This window comes from Indicator indicator, chromosome 16, assembly GCF_027791375.1.
Source record: "Indicator indicator isolate 239-I01 chromosome 16, UM_Iind_1.1, whole genome shotgun sequence".
Taxonomy (NCBI): domain Eukaryota; kingdom Metazoa; phylum Chordata; class Aves; order Piciformes; family Indicatoridae; genus Indicator; species Indicator indicator.
This window is the reverse complement of record NC_072025.1, coordinates 4,560,723-4,579,516: the sequence shown is the minus strand read 5'-3', so window position 1 is coordinate 4,579,516 and position 18,794 is coordinate 4,560,723. Positions and strand designations below refer to the sequence as shown.

General features: G+C 40.7%; 2 protein-coding genes across 7 annotated transcripts in view; both read left to right on the top strand.

Annotated features, from left to right (window-relative positions):
• The window catches only part of UBE2Q2 (ubiquitin conjugating enzyme E2 Q2), a 45,113-nt gene extending 35,666 nt beyond the window's left edge, over positions 1-9,447 (top strand). For both annotated transcript variants that reach the window (XM_054387769.1, XM_054387767.1), the window contains 7 exons: positions 753-813; positions 2,690-2,780; positions 3,089-3,147; positions 3,874-3,922; positions 4,712-4,807; positions 5,743-5,809; positions 7,901-9,447. In XM_054387769.1, the coding sequence (XP_054243744.1) occupies positions 753-813; positions 2,690-2,780; positions 3,089-3,147; positions 3,874-3,922; positions 4,712-4,807; positions 5,743-5,809; positions 7,901-7,932 (455 nt within the window). In that variant the 3' untranslated portion in view covers positions 7,933-9,447. The remainder of the gene's footprint in view (positions 1-752; positions 814-2,689; positions 2,781-3,088; positions 3,148-3,873; positions 3,923-4,711; positions 4,808-5,742; positions 5,810-7,900) is intronic.
• A 371-nt stretch (positions 9,448-9,818) lies between these two features.
• On the top strand, positions 9,819-16,983 carry FBXO22 (F-box protein 22). Of its 5 annotated transcripts, XR_008489258.1 has the most exons (9): positions 9,819-9,922; positions 10,047-10,179; positions 10,352-10,439; positions 10,840-10,935; positions 11,909-12,073; positions 13,057-13,222; positions 14,407-15,047; positions 15,747-15,848; positions 16,211-16,983. XR_008489258.1 is itself a non-coding variant. In XM_054388402.1 (7 exons), the coding sequence occupies exons 1-7, from the start codon at positions 9,819-9,821 to the stop codon at positions 14,834-14,836; spliced, it is 1,182 nt and encodes a 393-aa protein (XP_054244377.1). In that variant the 3' UTR covers positions 14,837-15,740. The 5 variants fall into 5 exon arrangements, 1 of the variants encoding a protein (XP_054244377.1); XR_008489257.1 differs by having other exon boundaries at positions 15,747-16,983; XM_054388402.1 differs by lacking the exons at positions 15,747-15,848; positions 16,211-16,983 and having other exon boundaries at positions 14,407-15,740.
• Positions 16,984-18,794: the final 1,811 nt, after the last annotated feature.

The window sequence follows — 18,794 nt, the reverse complement described above, 5'->3', positions numbered from 1 at the left end:
TAACTACATGAGCAACAGGGATGCCAGTAAGTGTTAGTCCAGTTAAAAAGTTTACTCATAGTGGTTTAGTATATATGCATGAATAGTTTGTGGGGGAAGAGGTTAGACTTTTGTACATCACTGGTACTGTTTTCTGAATTTTCTCTGATGGTTAAAGATTTATTGCTTTTTTTCTGGGCTGCTTGTAAACTTCTGTGGAGAGGGAGCTTGAATATGCAAGAAAATGGTAGCTAACCTTTCATCCTGCTCATTGAGCTTAACTGTTGTTTAATGTGCTTAATACAAATAAACACCTGAAAATCACCAGCGGCCTTCCAAAGACGAGTATTCTTTTGATGCATCTTTCTGTCTTCTTTGGTCAGCTGTTGGGAGTGTGCTGTCTCCAGTGCAGTATTGTGCTGTGTACTCAGACTGTCTGTTAAGTAGTTTTCAAGTGTTGGCTGTGTGCTGTGTAAGTACTAAGCAAGCTGGAGTGGTACTGTGGAAAGTCTGAGGGAAAACTGGAAGGTGGGGAAATACTTAGGTGTCAGAAAAACATTTTGATTCCCGTGGAATCTTTTGTTACAGGAAAACTATTTATTTCAGTGTAGTTGCTCAGAAATGCTTCTGCTATTGGAGCATATGCCTCAGTATCTTAGCTATTATTTGCATCTACTGACAGTCTTTCTACTTAAAAACACAAAAATGTTGTTGCTAAATTTTATCTTGTTAAACTTCTAGTGCAGAATTAATTCTATCTAATATTTCTACAGGGATATATTCAGTGGAACTGGTAAATGACAGCTTGTATGAATGGCACGTTAAGCTTCTAAAGTAAGTTATTAACATTTTTTCATGTTCTGAAGAGTTTGTTTTATTATTTCTGCAGAGATTCTTAGTTTTGATAAATGAGAATATCTACCTAGAGCATATAAAATGGTGTGGTGGCTGCAGTTCTGGTGTAAAGAAGTGCATACAGAGGTTGAACTGCAGTAACTGAACTGGCCAAAATCCAACTTATTTTTACATAGCTGATACAGTGTGTATCACTGTAACTCTCCTTTATTGTTCAATTCTCTTTTCAAAACTACTCAAAATATGAAACTTTAATTAATTATTTTTCTTTTTATCTAGATGTTTTCATTTTGGTTGTTTTGTTCTCAGTTTCAAGAAAATACAACTTTCTGCTTATTCAAGATGTGAGAAAATGGAACTGTCTTAATGCCCTTAGCTCTTATTTTCTAGAGTTGAGCTGGCACATTGGACTGAAACTCCTAGGTGTAACATAGTAATGCCATGCATAACTTACCTTTTCATGTGTTCTTTTTCACTGTGTATGAGATCATAAGTCATCTTGTGTCCATAGTCAAATAACTTCAATTCTAGGGATATTATATTGAAATTATTCCTGGTATTACAAAATAACCTGTAGAAAGGAGGAGCCTATCCAGACTAGCCTGGGTGGCTGCAAAAGGTGACAATGGATGAAAGAGCTTCCACTGCTTCAGATATGTTATGGTGAATAAGGACATAAGCTGTTTCCTTACAAAGCTGACCTGCCTGTAGGAAATGTTACTTTGTCCTAGTGGTAATACTTGTAAGACTGTCAGCTGCAGCTGAAACACAGTTTTCTTTCCTTCATGGTGTGATCATAGACATGTGAATGTTTTGAAGCTGAAAATAGCAGGAATTATGTATGCCGGAAGAATTTGTGCCATGTTAGAGGAGGCCTTGTCTATCAAATGCTTCTATAAAGTGTTCAAACCAGTGTGCAGTCACTTGAAATCTCTTTTCAAGTGCTATGAACAGTTCTTATTTTTCTGACTTCAAGAAAGTCAAAGTAGAGTGCATGCAGTGAATGGCTTCCCTAATGACTATGAAGATAAGAGGTATTGTGTTTATCCCAGCAAAAAGTGCCTGAAAACGAATGAACTATGTGCAGACTAGTTGAGAGGGTAAATGTCAGACAGAAGAGCCCATTTGACTAAGGAACAGTATTATTAGAACAAGTAACTCTGAACTAGTTTCGTATAAGTTGTGGCTGAATATTAGAGGTTTCTAAGCACTGGAGGGGTTTCTTCTGAAAGTTTCCCACTGGTAGGATGAGGACAAACTGACCAAGTGATTCTGAAATGACATCTATTAAGTTTGTGGTTTTATCTCTAGCAGGTGATTGGGTTTAATAGCCCATCAGTCCCTTTATCATGTGTTTCTGGCTCACCACAGGCATTTGACTAGTCCCTTTTAAATGCTGCTGGGGTGTCAGAGCCTGGGTGGGATTAAACCTTTAGGATTAACATCTGATGCAGAACTATGGTCCTGTATTCCATAAAGGATTCACTAACTCTTTACTTCCTCTTGCATTATTGTTTTGTGCTTGTTATGTTTTGGTGTGGGTTTTTTTCCCCTCTTCATGGAGCATATATTTCCTGTGATCTGAAGAGATTAAAATTGCAGTGATCAAATAAACAGGTTTGGTGATGACTATGTTCAAATAAGGCTTTATCATGTTGGGAATGTAGCGCATTGCAGCAAATTCCATGCTGATCTTGTGGCCAAGAGTTCGCTTCAGCAAAGGCAACAAGAGTTTTCTACAGATGACCTTCAGTTGTTGTTTGTAAACTACAAATACAAAAAATGAGCTCTTTACTGTTTAGAGGTAGTGAAAATATTAACTTTATCTAGGATTTTCCTTCTTTTTGTTTTATAGGGTTGATCCTGATAGCCCACTGCACAGTGATCTTCAGGTCTTAAAAGAAAAAGAAGGTGTAGAATACATTTTACTCAACTTCTCTTTTAAGGTATGGGAGAAAAGTGTGGGGTTGGATTTGTCGCTTAGTGTAGAAAGTGACTGAAGTGTGACCATCAGCTGTTACTTGGGTAAAGATGGAGCTGTAGCATTCAAAAAATACATTGCAGCTTTGGCACTAAGGCTTCCTCAAGCCTGCTTTTTAAGCAGGGCTGTGTGGAAAAGTGATTTTTACAGAACTGAAAACTTCTGCTGGTTTAGATCTGATTTGCCAAATAAGGCTGCTGAAATATTTCCTGGTTAGGAAAACCGTGTCACAGTGTATTTCTTAACCTGTTTTTTGTTTTGTTTTTCCCTCAGGATAACTTCCCTTTTGATCCTCCTTTTGTTCGAGTGGTATCTCCTGTGCTCACAGGAGGGTAGGTTTGAGTTGCCTTCCAGAAATTTTACTTTGTGGTTAAAATGTTACAATTTGAGACTGGCTGATTGTGTTTGCAGGGAACATCCTGACGCTAGCATACGATGTCAAGAAATTTCCTCTAAAAGTGTTAATGAGCTGCTGTAGAACTTGAGTTTGGTAAAGAGCTGAAAGTGGGATATGAAGACTCATTTCTCAAGTTTTATGAACTCGTACCTCTTTGAATTGCTTAGCTTGTGTCTATCTTTGAGACACTGTGCCTGCCATAATGTTTAAGAAGTGGGCTCTGTGGATGGATAATATTGCTGTTACTTCTGTTGTAGGGTGTTTTGAGTTGGTGCTTTGAAGTGGTCTTGATTCTTCTGTTGCCTTAAACTTGCTGTATAGTCTTAACTGACTGGCTGGTGACTGCCGTAAAATTTTTGCCTAAAACCTTCTCAAATGTTAATCCAGAATTGCAGACTAGCCTAGTCACTGATTTAAGTGTAGTGAGTGAAAGGAGTTTTTTTGGTGTGTGTGTCTCTCATAGTGCTAACCTTCTTTATGTGTTACATGGCAAACTAGTTGCAATATATTATGGTGAAAGAGCATTTCAGCTTCATGTGAACAAAAAAAATTAACCAGCTAGCCTGCAAGAACTTGTGAACAGTTCACTAGTGCTGTGAACAGTTTTGTCTTCTTACTAATTGCTCATGTCAAATATATTTTCTTTCACATTTGTTTCTAGGTATGTCCTAGGTGGAGGTGCATTATGCATGGAACTTCTTACTAAACAGGTGAACACAGGCTCTCTTACATGGATAATAATAAAGCATGTTTTAAAATAGTGAAAATAGAAGTTTCCCTTGGGTTGAATCCCTGTATGGAAGGGAACATGGTGGTGGCTTCCAAGAGGTCTGAGGAAAAGGCAACAAGTGAGAGGATGTCAGCTTTTGAATTCTCAATTTCTGTGAGGGCAGTGCAGAGTGAGTTCTGAGAAGCAAGAGACACTATTTTCTTTTCCAGAAGCCTCTGCTACTGCACAAAGTCAGCTCTGGAGAATTGAGGAAGACTTTAGGCATAGATAACTCTTCTGTAGAAAGTGATTAATTTTCTCCTTAAAATAAGTAAATTAAGTAACTCCTGTCTCTGGCAGAAACTTTTGTGAACCCTGAAGATGAAGCAATGCCAGAAATAAGCAGTAATTGTCACAGATCACTCAGTGACTTCATTAAATAGCAGCCTTTTTCTGCTTCTTGCAACAAGGTGTAATTTCTATTGTGACATTGAAAATGTGTAAATGCTGAAGTAATGGAGCTGCTTTTGCTTCTCTCCTGCTCTATTTTGGAAATATGTGATTCAGCCTTTTACGTCTTTCCTACAACTTCTTCATACTAATACTATCACTCCAAGTATATAATTTTCCAAATTTTCTCTGGAAAATAGAAGTTAACTGAAAACAAGTAGGTAAATGTACAGCTGGAGTATGTGTGGGGAAATGCCAAACACATGTTCCAAAATAGATTTGCAAGGTGAGCACAAGAAGCAAGTATATGTTATATGGAACGATTTCCTTCCTCCTCCAGGGCTGGAGCAGTGCCTATTCAATAGAATCAGTCATCATGCAGATCAATGCCACTTTAGTCAAAGGAAAAGCCAGAGTACAGTTTGGAGCCAATAAGGTAAATGTGCTGTGCATATCAATTACAACTCACTGTTAGATTTCCACATCTTTGCTGACTTACACAAAAGATGCTTAATGACAGAATTGTCATTGCAAATACATTTACATTTTGATTTATCTTGATGTCCATGGCATGTGTGAGTATTTTATTAGCAATTAGCTATGAGTTTAAATGATGAATGTATGGGGGAGTTGTGTGTGAGTAGTTAGAAGTGTACAATATGGAACAGGCTGCCTAGAGAGGTTGTGGAGTCTCCTTTTCTGGAGACTTTCAAAAACCATCTGGACGCATTCCTGTTGGGACTACCCTGGGTGATCCTGCTTCGGCAGGGGAGGTTGGGTTTGGTGATCTCTGGAGGTCCTTTCCAACCTCTTAACGTTCTATGGTTCTATCCTCATATTGGTATGGGAGGGGCGAAGGAGGATTCAGAAGGAGGATTTGGAAATTTCAGCTCTGTGACTGCCAGGATGACATACACTGTTGCTAAGTAGTTCTCCCTTTTCTGGACTAAACATCTGCAAAGTTTCATGAGAGGGTGAAAATTATCATGCAAATGATTTCTGACCTAGCCATTCAGCATTTATCAAAATCTGTCGAACTAAGTAACTGGTCAGCTGAACAGGGCAGAGTTATGGTGGGGATTGCCTGAAGCCTGCTGTTCTGGTTGCACAGGCTTCTGACTTGCCTCAGGTTCTGCATAAAGGAGCCCTTCTAGCAGCAGGGGGATAGATGTTACTGTTATTATGGTGGAGGAGAAATGAGAAAATAAGGGTATTTGTCTTAAATATTGTACTTTAAAGCCAGGAATGTAGTATTATTGTGCATGGGTTTTATTTGTAAGCCCACTGTAGAGTTTGTTCATAGAACTGCTCTTGTTTTGTGTCTAGATTGAGGGGGTTTTATACTTTTTGTTTTTGTTTTTTTTTTTCCAGAATCAATATAATCTAGCAAGAGCACAGCAGTCCTATAAGTCACTAGTACAAATACATGAGAAAAATGGTATGTATATTCTTGTGACTTTGGTCTTGTCTCTGCAGCAGCCTGGGAATTGGTATTGGGCTGCAGCAAAATCTGAATTGCTAGTATCTTATGTTGGCTTGGGAAGACCATAAATGATGTTTCCTTTTTCTCATCTTGGACTAGGAAGACACTAATGTTTGAAGTAACTTGACTAACAATTAGTGCAATTTGTCCCACCTACATGAATGTTCCACTGTCTTTTGAAACCTAGTTTAGTGTCATTTTCAGCCAGCTGATCTGGGAGCTTTATTGTTACTGTAGCTCTCAGTGCCTTTATTTGGTAATGAAGTATCTGATGGACCTTTGCTTCTCCCTGAATGGCTTTTTCTGTGCAAGACCTTAGTAATCATTAAGGAGGAGATAAAGTGGAAAATAAACATAGCCTAATAAACACAGAAAGTCCAAATGAGGCATGCTGGCTGCAAAACTGCAATAGAAATGAGAGACACTTTTTTTCACCCTATTTAAAGCCAGTTAATGGTCTGTCAGCTGCATAAAACGAGTTCTAGTGCTTCAGGTATAATTGCTTTCATTGTGATGGGATGACAAGACAGCCAATGATCTGAGGCTTTAAAAGGTTTAAGTGGCTTCCATGTTATGTAAAAGCAGTCAGCAGTATTGGTACCCTGGTCTTGTGACGAGGGAATTAGGTCCCAGTTACCATTTCTGTGGCATTCTTTTGATCCATGAGAGCAAATTTCCATGTGACTGTAGAGAGCACCTTAGTTTCCTTCCCTCTAAAACTGAATGTAGTGCCTTTTCTGCTATTTGGATGAAGGTCAAAGATAACTATTTTCAAGTGCTTCCCACTTTTATGATGTGATCTTGCCATTTTGCCTTTTTGGTTTGCTACGAAAGCCAACATGACTGCCTGTTTACTTCTAGCTATGTGCTAGCCTTGACTACAGTGATTACTGATGTGTCAGGAGCTGTACACAAAGCATTCACAGTGTTTATTGCTGCTGCAAAAGGTGTCTAATTTACAGTTGCTACCTCTTCTCTGATGCAACATCAATATGCCCTATGTTCACTATACAAACATTTAGACGATTTTTTTTAAATAGTGGCTGGGAGAATAAAAATTGGAAATCTGGAGGTAGCTACAAAAAACTGTCCACTTGAATCAGACATGATTCAACTGCTAAATATACTAAATACGATCAGGAGACAGGTTATTCAACTGACATTTCTGAGCCTATTCCTGCAAGGGAATAGGAGTTGTTTAGCCTGGAGAAGAGGAGGCTCAGGGGTGGCCTCATTGCTGCCTACAACTACCTGAGGGGAGGTTGTAGCCAGGTGGGGGTTGGTCTCTTCTCCCAGGCAGCCAGCAGCAGAACAAGAGGACACAGTCTGAAGTTGTGCCAGGGGAGGTATAGGCTGTATATTAGGAGGAAGTTCTTCACAGAGAGGGTGATTGCCCATTGGAATGGGCTGCCTGGGGGGGTGGTGGAGTTGCCATCGCTGGAGACATTCAGTAGGAGACTGGATGAGGTGTTTGGTGCCATGGTGTAGTTGATTGCTTAGGCCTGGGTGATCAGTTGGACTGGATGATCTTAGAGGTCTCTTCCAACCTGGTTGATTTTATGATTTGCAGAAGTAGGATAAACCCTTCAAAAGCTTGTACATGCCTGACTCTTAGTAAACAAGATGGAATTTGTATAGAATTATCTCAGTGTAGTCATGTTTGTGTATCTGTGTATTAAGTGACTTAAAGACTTTGGGATTTTGCCTCAGTTCCATTTGGTTTTGTTACAGTAGTGTTCCTCCTTCAACAGTTTCCTCTGTGGATGTCCAGCTTGTCCAACTCTGGATAGCTGCTGCCACAGAAAAAAGCAAACGTAAATTTAAAAGCATTTAATTTTCATGGCCGAATGCTGGGTCTGATCCTGGAATCCATCCCATTCTTTATCTCCCACTGCAGACTACTAGTGTTTAGGGCACTGAGCTACTTTTAAGAGGGAAGAAAGGAGCCAGATAAGGCTTTCATCTCCCACAGACAGAGTAAGAAGGTAAGATGATTGTCTTGATGTAGCAACGTCAGTACCTAACATGTTTCTTTGTTGTCCATAGGCTGGTACACTCCTCCAAAAGAAGACGGCTAACATTGAGGACTGTTGTATACCTGGACCAATGTTGACAAAACAAGCTCTTTTTTATGTTTTCCAACACAGACTCAAGCTATGAGTGCCCCTATAACAGCTGTACTGAAGACTTTAGCTATTAGATAAGTTAGTGGATAATCTGTCAACTGACACATAAAATATAAGTTACAGCCTTACCATTCCGCTCTTCTTAGGCATCTGGACTGAGCAATTTGGGCATTTACTGGTTTTGTTCTTACAGATTAAGCATATTTGGGCCATGCCCTCCCTTCTCACTCTTTTTTCTTTTTGTTTGAAAGCATAAGCTCCCTACTGCAAGCTATCAAGTTAAAGACCACTCAGTAGGAGTGAGTTGTTCACACACTTTTTGTGTATTTCTTATTTGCAATATGTGGACTGCATAGATTTGCGTTGTATAATTTCATTTAAAGCCAAGAAGTTTAATATGTTGTTTAATGCTGTTTTAGGAAATGTCAGGTCTTGCAAATCACAGTAGGCTGTTTTTTTTTCTTGTTGTCCCCCCCCCGGTCTAAAATGACAGCATTTGTAGTATTTCCAAATTAATGACTTAAGAAAAACTCATGTATGTTAAGTCATTAAACATTTTTCATGGCTGTATAAGAATATGAACTGTTCCTTGGAAAAGATGCTTTTTGTTTAGACTATTTTTTGTTGTTGTTTTGGTTTGTTTGGTATTCTTTTTTTCTTAAGTAGAGCAAGGCTGTGCCAATAAAACCTTGTAACTAGTCACTTCCACTGGGGCATCAGAACTTGCTGGGCTGTTCCTGCTACTTGTTGGCTCAACCTCCTTAACAAGAAGAGCCACAGTATGAAGCTTGAAGTTATTTAAAATACTAAAAAACCTTTCTTAGGTGTTCCATTTTATTAACGGGTTGTTGCAATCATTTGTAAACTAATGAACTTATAAAGTGATTGGCACAAATAGAGATGAAAATCCTTGAGTGAAATTTTTTTATATAAAGCTACAATAACATACAAAAACATGTCAGCTGATTCAGAGGTTTAAGAAATGTTGCCAATAGTCATGATGGTGGTTTTGTTCTTAAAAGACTAATGGGAATTGTTATTTCTTTATTAGGGAATGAATCTGGGTCTGTGTAATTACACTATACTTCATTGCCTTACCAAAATCGATTCTATTTTGGTTGTAGTACTAGTCATTAGGCGTTTGCCCCGTCTGGGGCTGAGCTAAGGGTGTGTTCCATGAATTAAGCACTTTTTAGAAGCGCAGAAGCATGTTTTTGTTGAGGTTCTTTAGTTGACTATCAAACTTGTGCTCTCTTCTCTGTCCAGCACTCGCGGGTCCTTGTGCATTTGCTTCTAGATCCAGTTTTTAGCTCGAAAGAAATGATTGGGGAGGTTTGGCACTACTTCCAATACGTATTGTTTCAAATGTAGGGTGGGTGATGTCCCGGCGCGTCTGCTTGCGTGGTTGTACCGATGTTTGTCGAGGCCCTGGAGCCGGTGCTGGAGGATGGGGGCCGGTGAGGTGGCCCTGCGGCCGCAGCCCGCCCCCTACCTCGGCGCCTGCTTTGGTTTGGGTTCCATTTCTCATTGCAGAGTTACTTGGCAATGTACAGTAATTTGTAAACTTGCATCAAGTTTATGAATAAAAACCATTTTAAGAAGTGCGTTGTGTCCGTGCCGGGTCCGGGGCGCGGAGAGGGCGGGTTAAGGGGTGGGAAGCGGGACGACCCGGGATCGATGCGGCTCTTCCCGCCGCCAGGCGGCGACACTGGCTACTCTTGCCTCCACCACCGCGTGACCGGAAATTCGCCCCTGGAGTGTCGGCGCGCGGGTGACGCAGTACGTTGTTGCTGCGGCCGGGAAAGGGAGGCCGCGGGGAGTACGGTGGCATCAGCGTCATGGAGGCCGCAGCCAAAGGGGGCTTCGTCCTTAGCAACCTGGCCGAGGTGGTCGAGCGCGTTCTCGGTTTTCTGCCCACCAAGGCGTTGCTGCGCGCTGCCTGGTAAGGGGCGAGGCCTCGGGGGTGGGTGCCGCCGGGGCTGTCGGATCCAGTTCTGAGGTAGTTGCGGCGGGAGCCGGAGGCCGGGGCAGACCTGCCGACGCGTTGTGTCTGTGGTGTGTTGCAGTGTGTGCCGGCTGTGGAGGGAGTGCGCTCGACGGATCTTGCGAGCGCGTCAGGGGGTCGCTTGGGTGTCGGCGTTGGAGCCGGGACCCGCCGAGAGCCACGCACTGGTGCGCGCCCTGGCCCGCGAGCTGGAGGTGAGAGCGGGCCCGTGCGAGGTGCGCGGCAGGCGCTGCCCTCGCGCTTCAGGGTGGCTTGCACCAGTGCCTTTCCCTGCGCGTCTCCCTTGGGTTCTTCCTGCCCCGCCCTGTCCCACGGGGCGCAGCCACAGCGGTCCGGTAGCGCAGCCCTTTTTCCGTCTTTTTGCAGAAGGTGCATGTTCTGCCGCAGACCGTGCTTTACATAGCTGATACAGAAACTTTCAGTGGGCATCAGGAGTGTCACGATCAGAAGAAAGGTAAATCCCATGTGGTCGCTCCCGCCTCAGGAAGGGCTCGGGGTGCTGGGACAGCGCGTAGAGATGCTGGCAGAAGGGGGAGTTCTCTGAACTGGGACTTCACGGGAAAGTAAATGTTTTGCAGAAAACGTGGCCGCATAGTTTTGTACTTGTGTTCTGAAACACGGATCGTAGTTGTGTGTAATTTTACACAGATCCTATTTCATTCTTTAGGAAATGTTGATTCTGTTGCATGTCTGTCCTTGCCGATCTGTACAGATTTGCCGTGCTTTTAGCAGGGTGGCCACTAATGGGCAGCATTGCTTCAATAGGATGGGTTTAACTGCCGGGTTTGTTAAGTACCATTCAGAACACCTCACTTCGACTTTTCTCTACGTTTCTTGTTTTCATTTTCTCACAGCCAGGAAAAGAAACAGTAAAGAAACCGCAATTGCACTCGAAAAATTATTGCCAAAGCGATGTCAGGTTCTTGGATTGGTCACCCCGGGGATCGTAGGTAGGAGGAAAACGAGCTGGTTTTGTGAGAGATCAGTTTGAAAGCATTCAGTGTATCACCATTTCCTGTTTGTCACAATTTTATGTGTTTGAAAGCATTGTCCTACAGACTGATGGAAGAGATCTTGCAGTGATTGCTATGTTTTGCTTCTACTGTGTTCAGCAATTTTAAGGAGTTCATAGTGTTGTTGCTAACTTACGTAGTTTTTTACATAATGCAGGTATAATTAAGAGTTTATTTAATTGAGCAGGCATCTTATTGCAGTTTTTCCTGCTACCCTAATGTAATTACTCAATGTTTCTTGAATTTACCTGTGCTTTTCACAGTCATGCTGTGACAGGATATCCACAGTTGTGTACCTGTTTGTTAAGGTCTATCAGGAGGCATCAACAGTAACTGTGGAAAACTTACAGTTTACCTAGACAGTCTTTTTCTAGTGCTTTGTATTTTTAGCATTGGAAAGTTTTTTTTCCTGCTTCCTTACCTTTAATTGTCTTCTTACAGTTTAAGTAGGGTATGTAATGAAATAATACATACCTAGTATTTGTGTGAGTTTTCTTTATACTGTCATCATGTGCTTGTATAACATCTTTCTCCATTTCATTTGTGGTCCTTAAAAATCTGAGTATGTTTGTCTGCTCGTGGAAGCTGACAGGAGGGCTTGAGCCAGCTGTATTGTACAGTGCTTGTTTTCCAACTGATTGGTGCAGCTGCAAGGAAGTGTCCAAATACATCTAGATGTGCTTGCCTAAAGTGATTTCAGCATTACCTATAGCCAGCAGGACCTCTGCGTGCCTAATTTTACCAAAACATCAGCACAAAACCTACTGGTTTTCAATTACATACAGTGTTGTGGAAATTAGCTACCATGTTTTACTTAAGATATTCTGTCTCTTTTTTAATCTACGTTATGGTGTAGATGGACGTATTGGAAAAAAACGAATACAAAATGTTTGTTTTTGTATCTCTGTAGTTACCCCTATGGGTTCAAGCAGCAATCAACCTCAAGAAATTGAAGAGGGCGAAGCTGGGTTTGCTCTGTTATTTCCCAAAATCGATGGGGTGAAAATTCATACTTTCCATTTTTCTAAAGACTCAAAAAACAGGGTCTTCGATGAAAGTAAATTTGCTGAAGCAGGTATTTCCATGTTTTTCACCTTACTAGCTTTTGTGAAATGTTGTATTGCTTTTTTAGGCGCCAGTGTGGAGTTACACATGGAACCAACAGCCTCCATTCATAAAGCCGGCTGTGGCTCTTTTGGGCTGCAGCTGGTGATTATGCATCTCTGTTCTTTGGAGTATTAAGTTACCTGAAATATAATATTTCTATATTATATAGAGATATATATCTCTAATAATGTCAGTTATGTTCTATATGGAGTTTGTTAGGTTTTGAGCCTCTGACTAGTTAAAAATAATGATAAACGAGTCTGTGCCATTGGGAATAATTCTTGGCATTACAACTTAGAAACGAGTAGGGAGGAGCTGCTGCTCTTCTCCAAAATAATTTTGCATTTAGATCATAGCTCAGATGTAGCAAAGAAGGGCAGAACAGAAGACAGCACAATTCAATATGTTTACATTCCTCATGTTGTGTTCTCAACAGGGTAGGTCATTTATGAAGAGTAACATAATGAAGGTTTCTTGAGTCTTCTAGGAACTTGGAGTTCTTGCCTATAAAAAGACAGCAAAGGCTGTTGAGTAAAATCGAAGAACTGTGCCCTTGAGAAGCTATACTAAAGAAATGGAAAGCTGGAGGAAGCAGATGCAGTCTTGTTTTCCTTGCTAGGTTCTTTTCAGAAATCCTTGCTTATTTGGGGAATGCAGCCCAGTTCCTGAGTGCCTGGGATACTTGTGTCTTGTTTTCCCAACTGCAGTGGTGGAAAGCTATAACAAGAGATGTGATGTGTTATTGGAGGAGAGGATGGTTGGACCTCAGGGGTCAAGATCTAACAGTGTTCAAAAACAGTGTGACTGTGGCGCTTAGGGACATGATTTAGTGGTGGACTTGGCAGTGTTAGGTTAATGGTTTGACTTGATGAACTTGGAGGTCTTTTTTTGACCTTATCAATTCCATGATTCTGAAAATAAGAGGATCAGTGTTTGTGGTGCTGTTCCTAGGTCTGAAGAATAACCCAGATCTTCGGGTGGTTCTTCTGTTCGGATACAACTCCTGGAAGTCTGGAGCAACTCGATTTCTCCACCAAATAGTCAATCCTTTGAACGAGAAAAGTATCATCCTGGCTGGGGGACAAGTGGAGAGCTTTACATCACTGACCTCTGAGAAGTAGGTATCTTATTCAAGGTAAATTGTGAAGAAGATTTCAAATGGGAGAATCACTGTAGAAGCCACAGTCTTTTAGTTACAGTATATTAGAAATGCCTATTAACAGTAGTAAATTACAACTTTTTGTTTTTTTAAGAGAATAAAGTCCAACTGTAATCTAGCCAGAAAACCTGGAAGCTTTGTATGACTGGGTTAAAAGTTGGGTTCTGGGAACCTGGCTAGAAGAATCATACCACAACAGATATTTCCAGCTTCAGATAGCCTGTATGTGTTCACTGCTGTTTACCTTCTGGCTTGCGGGTAAACTATTGATCATTGTGACAAACAATTAACATTTTGTTTCTAAATCACCCTTCGTTTGGCTCACGTTACAGAGTAGTAGCTGAACAGGCAAACAGGACTGTGCCCCAGGAGCACACCTCATCTACTGCTGCTGAAGGACTTGACACTTACAGACAGGGCTAGATTTCATTCAGCTTAAACTCCTTTCCTCTGCCAGGATCCTTGCAGGGAGAGCCCTTTGTGCCCTCTGACTCATGGGTGCTGGCATATTCTTACTGGAGTGTCTTGTGCCTGGGGTGTGCAGCTGCAGACATTGCTCCAGGCTCCTTCTTCCCCTTTATGTCTGGACTCTATAGGAATATCAATCTTTTTGCTGTGTCTAATGCATGCCAGCTGCATCATTAATACAGATAAGAGAGCTGACCATGTATTAAATTACTGTGAATGAAGCATAAGTACATAAGTGCTTAAACCAATGTGTCCTGGCCAACCAAGTGAGAGTTAATGTGATACGAATCTGAAGCTGTTACTGACATTACTGTTACCCTGGTTTGCTAGGTAAATGCTGAGTTTCTTTCCTTGTCTTAGTGTTAACTAGTAGTTGAAATTGCAGAGCTGTGAGATACACTGCTGAATTGGGAGTGTATTTGAAAGGTAGGCTTATGCTTGATCCCTAGTAATGGATGAAAAGTTTTCCCTTGTGAAGGGTTACTAAAAAAAAAAAAAGAAAAAAAAATAAGTGAAGTTGTGAAGGCTTTGGTTTGTTTTTAACTATGGGTGGCTTTCCAAATCACCAGGATGTTCATCTGCTTTGAAATGTGCTTCTGTTGTGGTAGAAGTTTGTTTGGGTTGGAAGCAGAGTCCCTGGAACATTCTATAACTCACTGCCTGTTGCCTTTCAGCAGCAGTGCCCAGCCTGGTGATGCCTGCGGTGTGGTTGGGCTGGCCTTTAGCGGCCCCCAGATTCAGAGTGCCACTGTTCTGTTGGACCAGGATGTTGCTGACGAGAGGACAGCAGAAGCCGCCATGCAACGTCTCAAAGCAGCAAACATCCCTGAGCACAACACCATTGGCTTTATGTTCGCCTGTGTTGGCAGAGGATACCGCCATTATAAAACCAAAAGGAATATGGAAGCAGATGCATTTAGAAAGTTTTTTCCAAACGTTCCTCTCTTTGGTTTTTTTGGACATGGGGAAATAGGATGCGACCGAATAGTTACTGGGAATTTTGTATTAAGAGAATGTAATGACATCAAGGATGACCTGCTTCATGGTTATACTACAGTTATGACTCTTATTCATCTTGGTTCAACTAAAGTGAACCAAGTGTAAATACATTTTTAATGCTTTAGTAAGCTGTTTCTTTCATTCCAGAAAGCTGAGAAGTCTGGAAGAGTGGACACATTGCAGTTAAAGCCCCTTCCAAAATGTAAACATCATTTTGGTGATATTACTGAACATTGTAGTTGGAATAGAGTTTAACACCATAGCAGCAAGAAAGCTTTGTCTTCTGTGTAACCCCCTCTGTGTGTCAGAATTGCAGGTAAATGATACTTGATAGTATTCTGCAACTGAAGAAAGTATTTCTTTTAATTTGAGAATGGTTTGCATAAGTGGCACTTAGAGTCCAAATATCAGCATATAGAAGGAAACAGTACTTTGATGTGTTCTATTTATATATGTAAAACAGTCTAGAAAAACTGCTGCATAAAATCCACCATTGCCTGGATTTTATTTCCAGAGAGATACAGAGCGTGCCAGACCTGAGTCCTATTTACAGAACTGAATGGTTTTACTAGATAAAATGAATGAAAGTCTTTAGAGAAAAATACCGAAGTGCTTATTAAATAAAGATGAAAATATGTTGAAGTACCTTGCCTTCTCCTTAGAGAAAAAGCTACAATTTAAAGACATGTTGTCCAATTACAAGCTCAAGTTGTCTCGCTGTCTTCAACTGCATCTCAGTTGTATTAAATACCTGGTTTAGAATAATGTGTGAAATTTTGTGTGTAGCAGCAGTTTCAGTCTTTGTAGATTTAAGTTTACACAGTCAAAATGGACTGGCTGCTTTTTCTTTTAGATTCTCCTGAAGCACAATGCTCTCTGTTACAAACTTGTAAATACAAAATGCTAAAAACCAATACTACCTGGTAGTATTAAGTTCCTTTAAAATGCTTTTTTTTTCTTTATCATTTGAAATGGTGGGCCACACAAGACTTGTCTGTGTGTTCTATTTATGTAGAGCTGTTAAACAAGACTTGTGCTTTAGAGTGTTTTCCTGTGCTTTTACATCAGCCACCTGTTTGGATAGCTGCAGCTGGAATGCAGTGTACTGGAAGTTCAAGTAAGTAAATTCAGGTTAGTGTTAGTATAGCTAATAATATATTTGTTCCCTTTTAAATTCATTTCTCCGTTTTATTTTCACTTGTACAAGAAAATAAGATAAGTTTTGCACCATTTCACCACAGTTCTAAGTGTTACATCAGTCAGCTGGTCTGGTGTTAGATGTACCCATCAGGGCTGTAGCTGGCAATGTTTTGCCCTTGTCTAGGTAAAACTTTTCCTGAACTTGGAACCAGCAAGCTAAAGTAAAGATGTATTTGTTCTTGCAGTTTACTGCTGGTTTCAGTGGGTGCTGAGCACAGGCAGCACTTTCCCATGGCTGTGTTGACAATGTTGTTGTTGTTTTGTGTTTTTTTTAACTAGAGAGAAGATGAGCTGTGAACTCCCAGTGGCCTTCTAGGGATAGTGATGTGACTTCAAACGTAGTTGCTGCATTTAGAAGGAAAAGTGTTTGGAAATGGAATATGCTTGAATTTTGGGAGAAGCCTTTTAATGGGAAGGGAATACATGTTTTTTTTTAGCATTACAGAATGTTGTGCTTGGCCCTTTCTGTCTGCATAAGTGATGTGTTTAACAGGAGGTGAGGAGCAAATTTGATTTCTCGTACACAGACAGGATTCTTGTGACTGTTAGCATGAGTTAGGGCTAGCCTGCATAGCTACTGGCACAAGCCTATGAGCTTTGACTTTTTGCTGTAGTAGAAGCAGATGAAGTGTGACCAACCATGTACTGAACAACAGTGCAAATGTGTCCCGAAGCATCTGAAGAAGCAGATGGTGAGTTCTGGCGATGGCTCAGCAGAACAGGAGATGAGGTTGTGGTTGTAAGAGGCTAATGATCAATGAAGTCCTGTTGCTGCGGACCCTTAAGTGATAGACACAGTACAGAAAGGATGCCGGGGGACGGGACCCCCAAAGTCTGCACAAGAGTCCAGAATCATCCCTTTGACCTTCGGAAGTGGGGATGACTCCAAGGGATCCCAGAACCATGCAGTGCATGGCTGGCAGTGCTGTGCTGTGCCATCCATGCCATATTTTCTAACTGACAAGGAAGTAGGGTAATGGATAAAATTGCAACATCTGTGATTAAAGTGTTTTGGTGTCCAGATTCATTTTGCCTCCACAGTGTCATTTGCTCTTCACCCATGACAACACCTGAGTGAAACTAGAATATATTTGCTTAAGGGATGTACATACCAAAAGGCAGAGCTTGTTTTTAATTGATAGGAAGTTTTGCAGTTCAATGATTTATACCCCTATCACTCAAAAAATAACCGTGAGGTTTTAAAGTGGACAGAGCTAATCAAATGAATATTCAGCAGCTGAGGCAAACGTGAATAGTAGGACTGCTCTAAAGATAATTATCTGCAGTTACAGTAATGGTGGCAGTATGTGTCCAGCAAGAGAATATAATTCCTAAGTGACCACAACTGGAGGCAAAAAAACCAAACCAAACCAAAACAACTGTTAGTCACAAGACCTGCAGGGAGGAGTGATGGTTTTGGTGACAAAAGGTAAATGACACTTCTTCCATATGTTTTGAATTGGAATTGTGTTTTGTTGCACACTATCTCTTAATGCATTAAATTAAGTCAATGATAAGTTTCAGAAGCACGAAGAGTAGGCAAGCAGTGTGATGTATAACCTTGTGCTTGCGCAATGAGCACAGCAATTAATTGCCAAAACTATTATAATGACTTTTAAATTACTTAATCCAGAAAAATCACAGGATGTGTCTATATCATGCAGTTGTAAGAAAGTGAGAATAATTTCATATAAAAGATCCAAATTGTGCTAAATGGTCATAACTGTACTGCTAGAAATGAATTTCCATTAAAAACTGCAGAAAAGTGCAACGATAGTGAACCTGGGTTTTGTTACCCTGAGTGTCAGATTTCTTTTAGCAAATATTTGAACAAGCCATATTTTAACAGATGAATGAGACTCACCCTGAATCATGCCCCCTTGGCAGGGAACAATAAACCAAGATAAGTAAATGATGCAGACAAACTTCGACTTTCAGCGTGCAGTAGAGAGAGGCTGGTAAGTGTTAAATGTTAGACTGAACTTCAAAAAGAAAGTGGTTACATACGATGCTTAATTTTTAGTTAGAAGTCTACCTCAAAACTAGCTCACTGTCCTTACTCCCGATTAGTTTATTTTTGTCCTAAAAATGGAGAACTTTCTACTAGAAGTAACTCTGTAGTGGTGTTCATTAGCTTTCATATAAGATACTAACTTTGGTGTAGACCCAAGGTTTCTGAATCCCTAGTGTCTGGCCAAATCAGAGAACAAGTTTTATTTGCTATTCAGCTGTCTACTTTTACTTGACTTAGTAGAATGATACAAGAAAATTACATTTAAGAATTGCAGGTTTGCATAATTAGAAGTTACAAATACAGTAACAACATAAGCTTAAATGGCCTTTTATATCATAATCTCTAAGCACTCTGCAAAAAAAAAATTATTTCCCCATGTTTATTTTGTTGTTATTGTGGGCAAGATTTGTTGGTTTTGTACTGTATGAGTCCAGTGAATCACTAAAATACATTCCATCTGAATACAGCAGTTCTATTTCCTGCACGCAAAAGCAGGTAAGACAGATGTTTAAACTCATTATCAGATTCCTTACTTGAATTTTTTACTGTTCCTAAGCCTATTTCTCAGCCAGACACAGGCTCCAAAAGAGGCTGTTTTGGATGGGCTCCAGACTACTCTTCAGGATGTTCTGTCTAGGAACGTGTCGCACGAAATAGAGGCTCAGAGGTGTGCAGCGAGGTAAACTCTACTCACTTCTGCTGGTGGTGATGTGCCTTAGTCCTGTGCCACAGTTTTAGGCCAAACAAAATTGAGTTTAAACATTGTACGGCCCTTGTACTGATTAATTTGAAAAAAAAAAAAAAAAAGTACACTTCTCCCCCACCAAAAGGGAGGGCATAGAGTAGGTT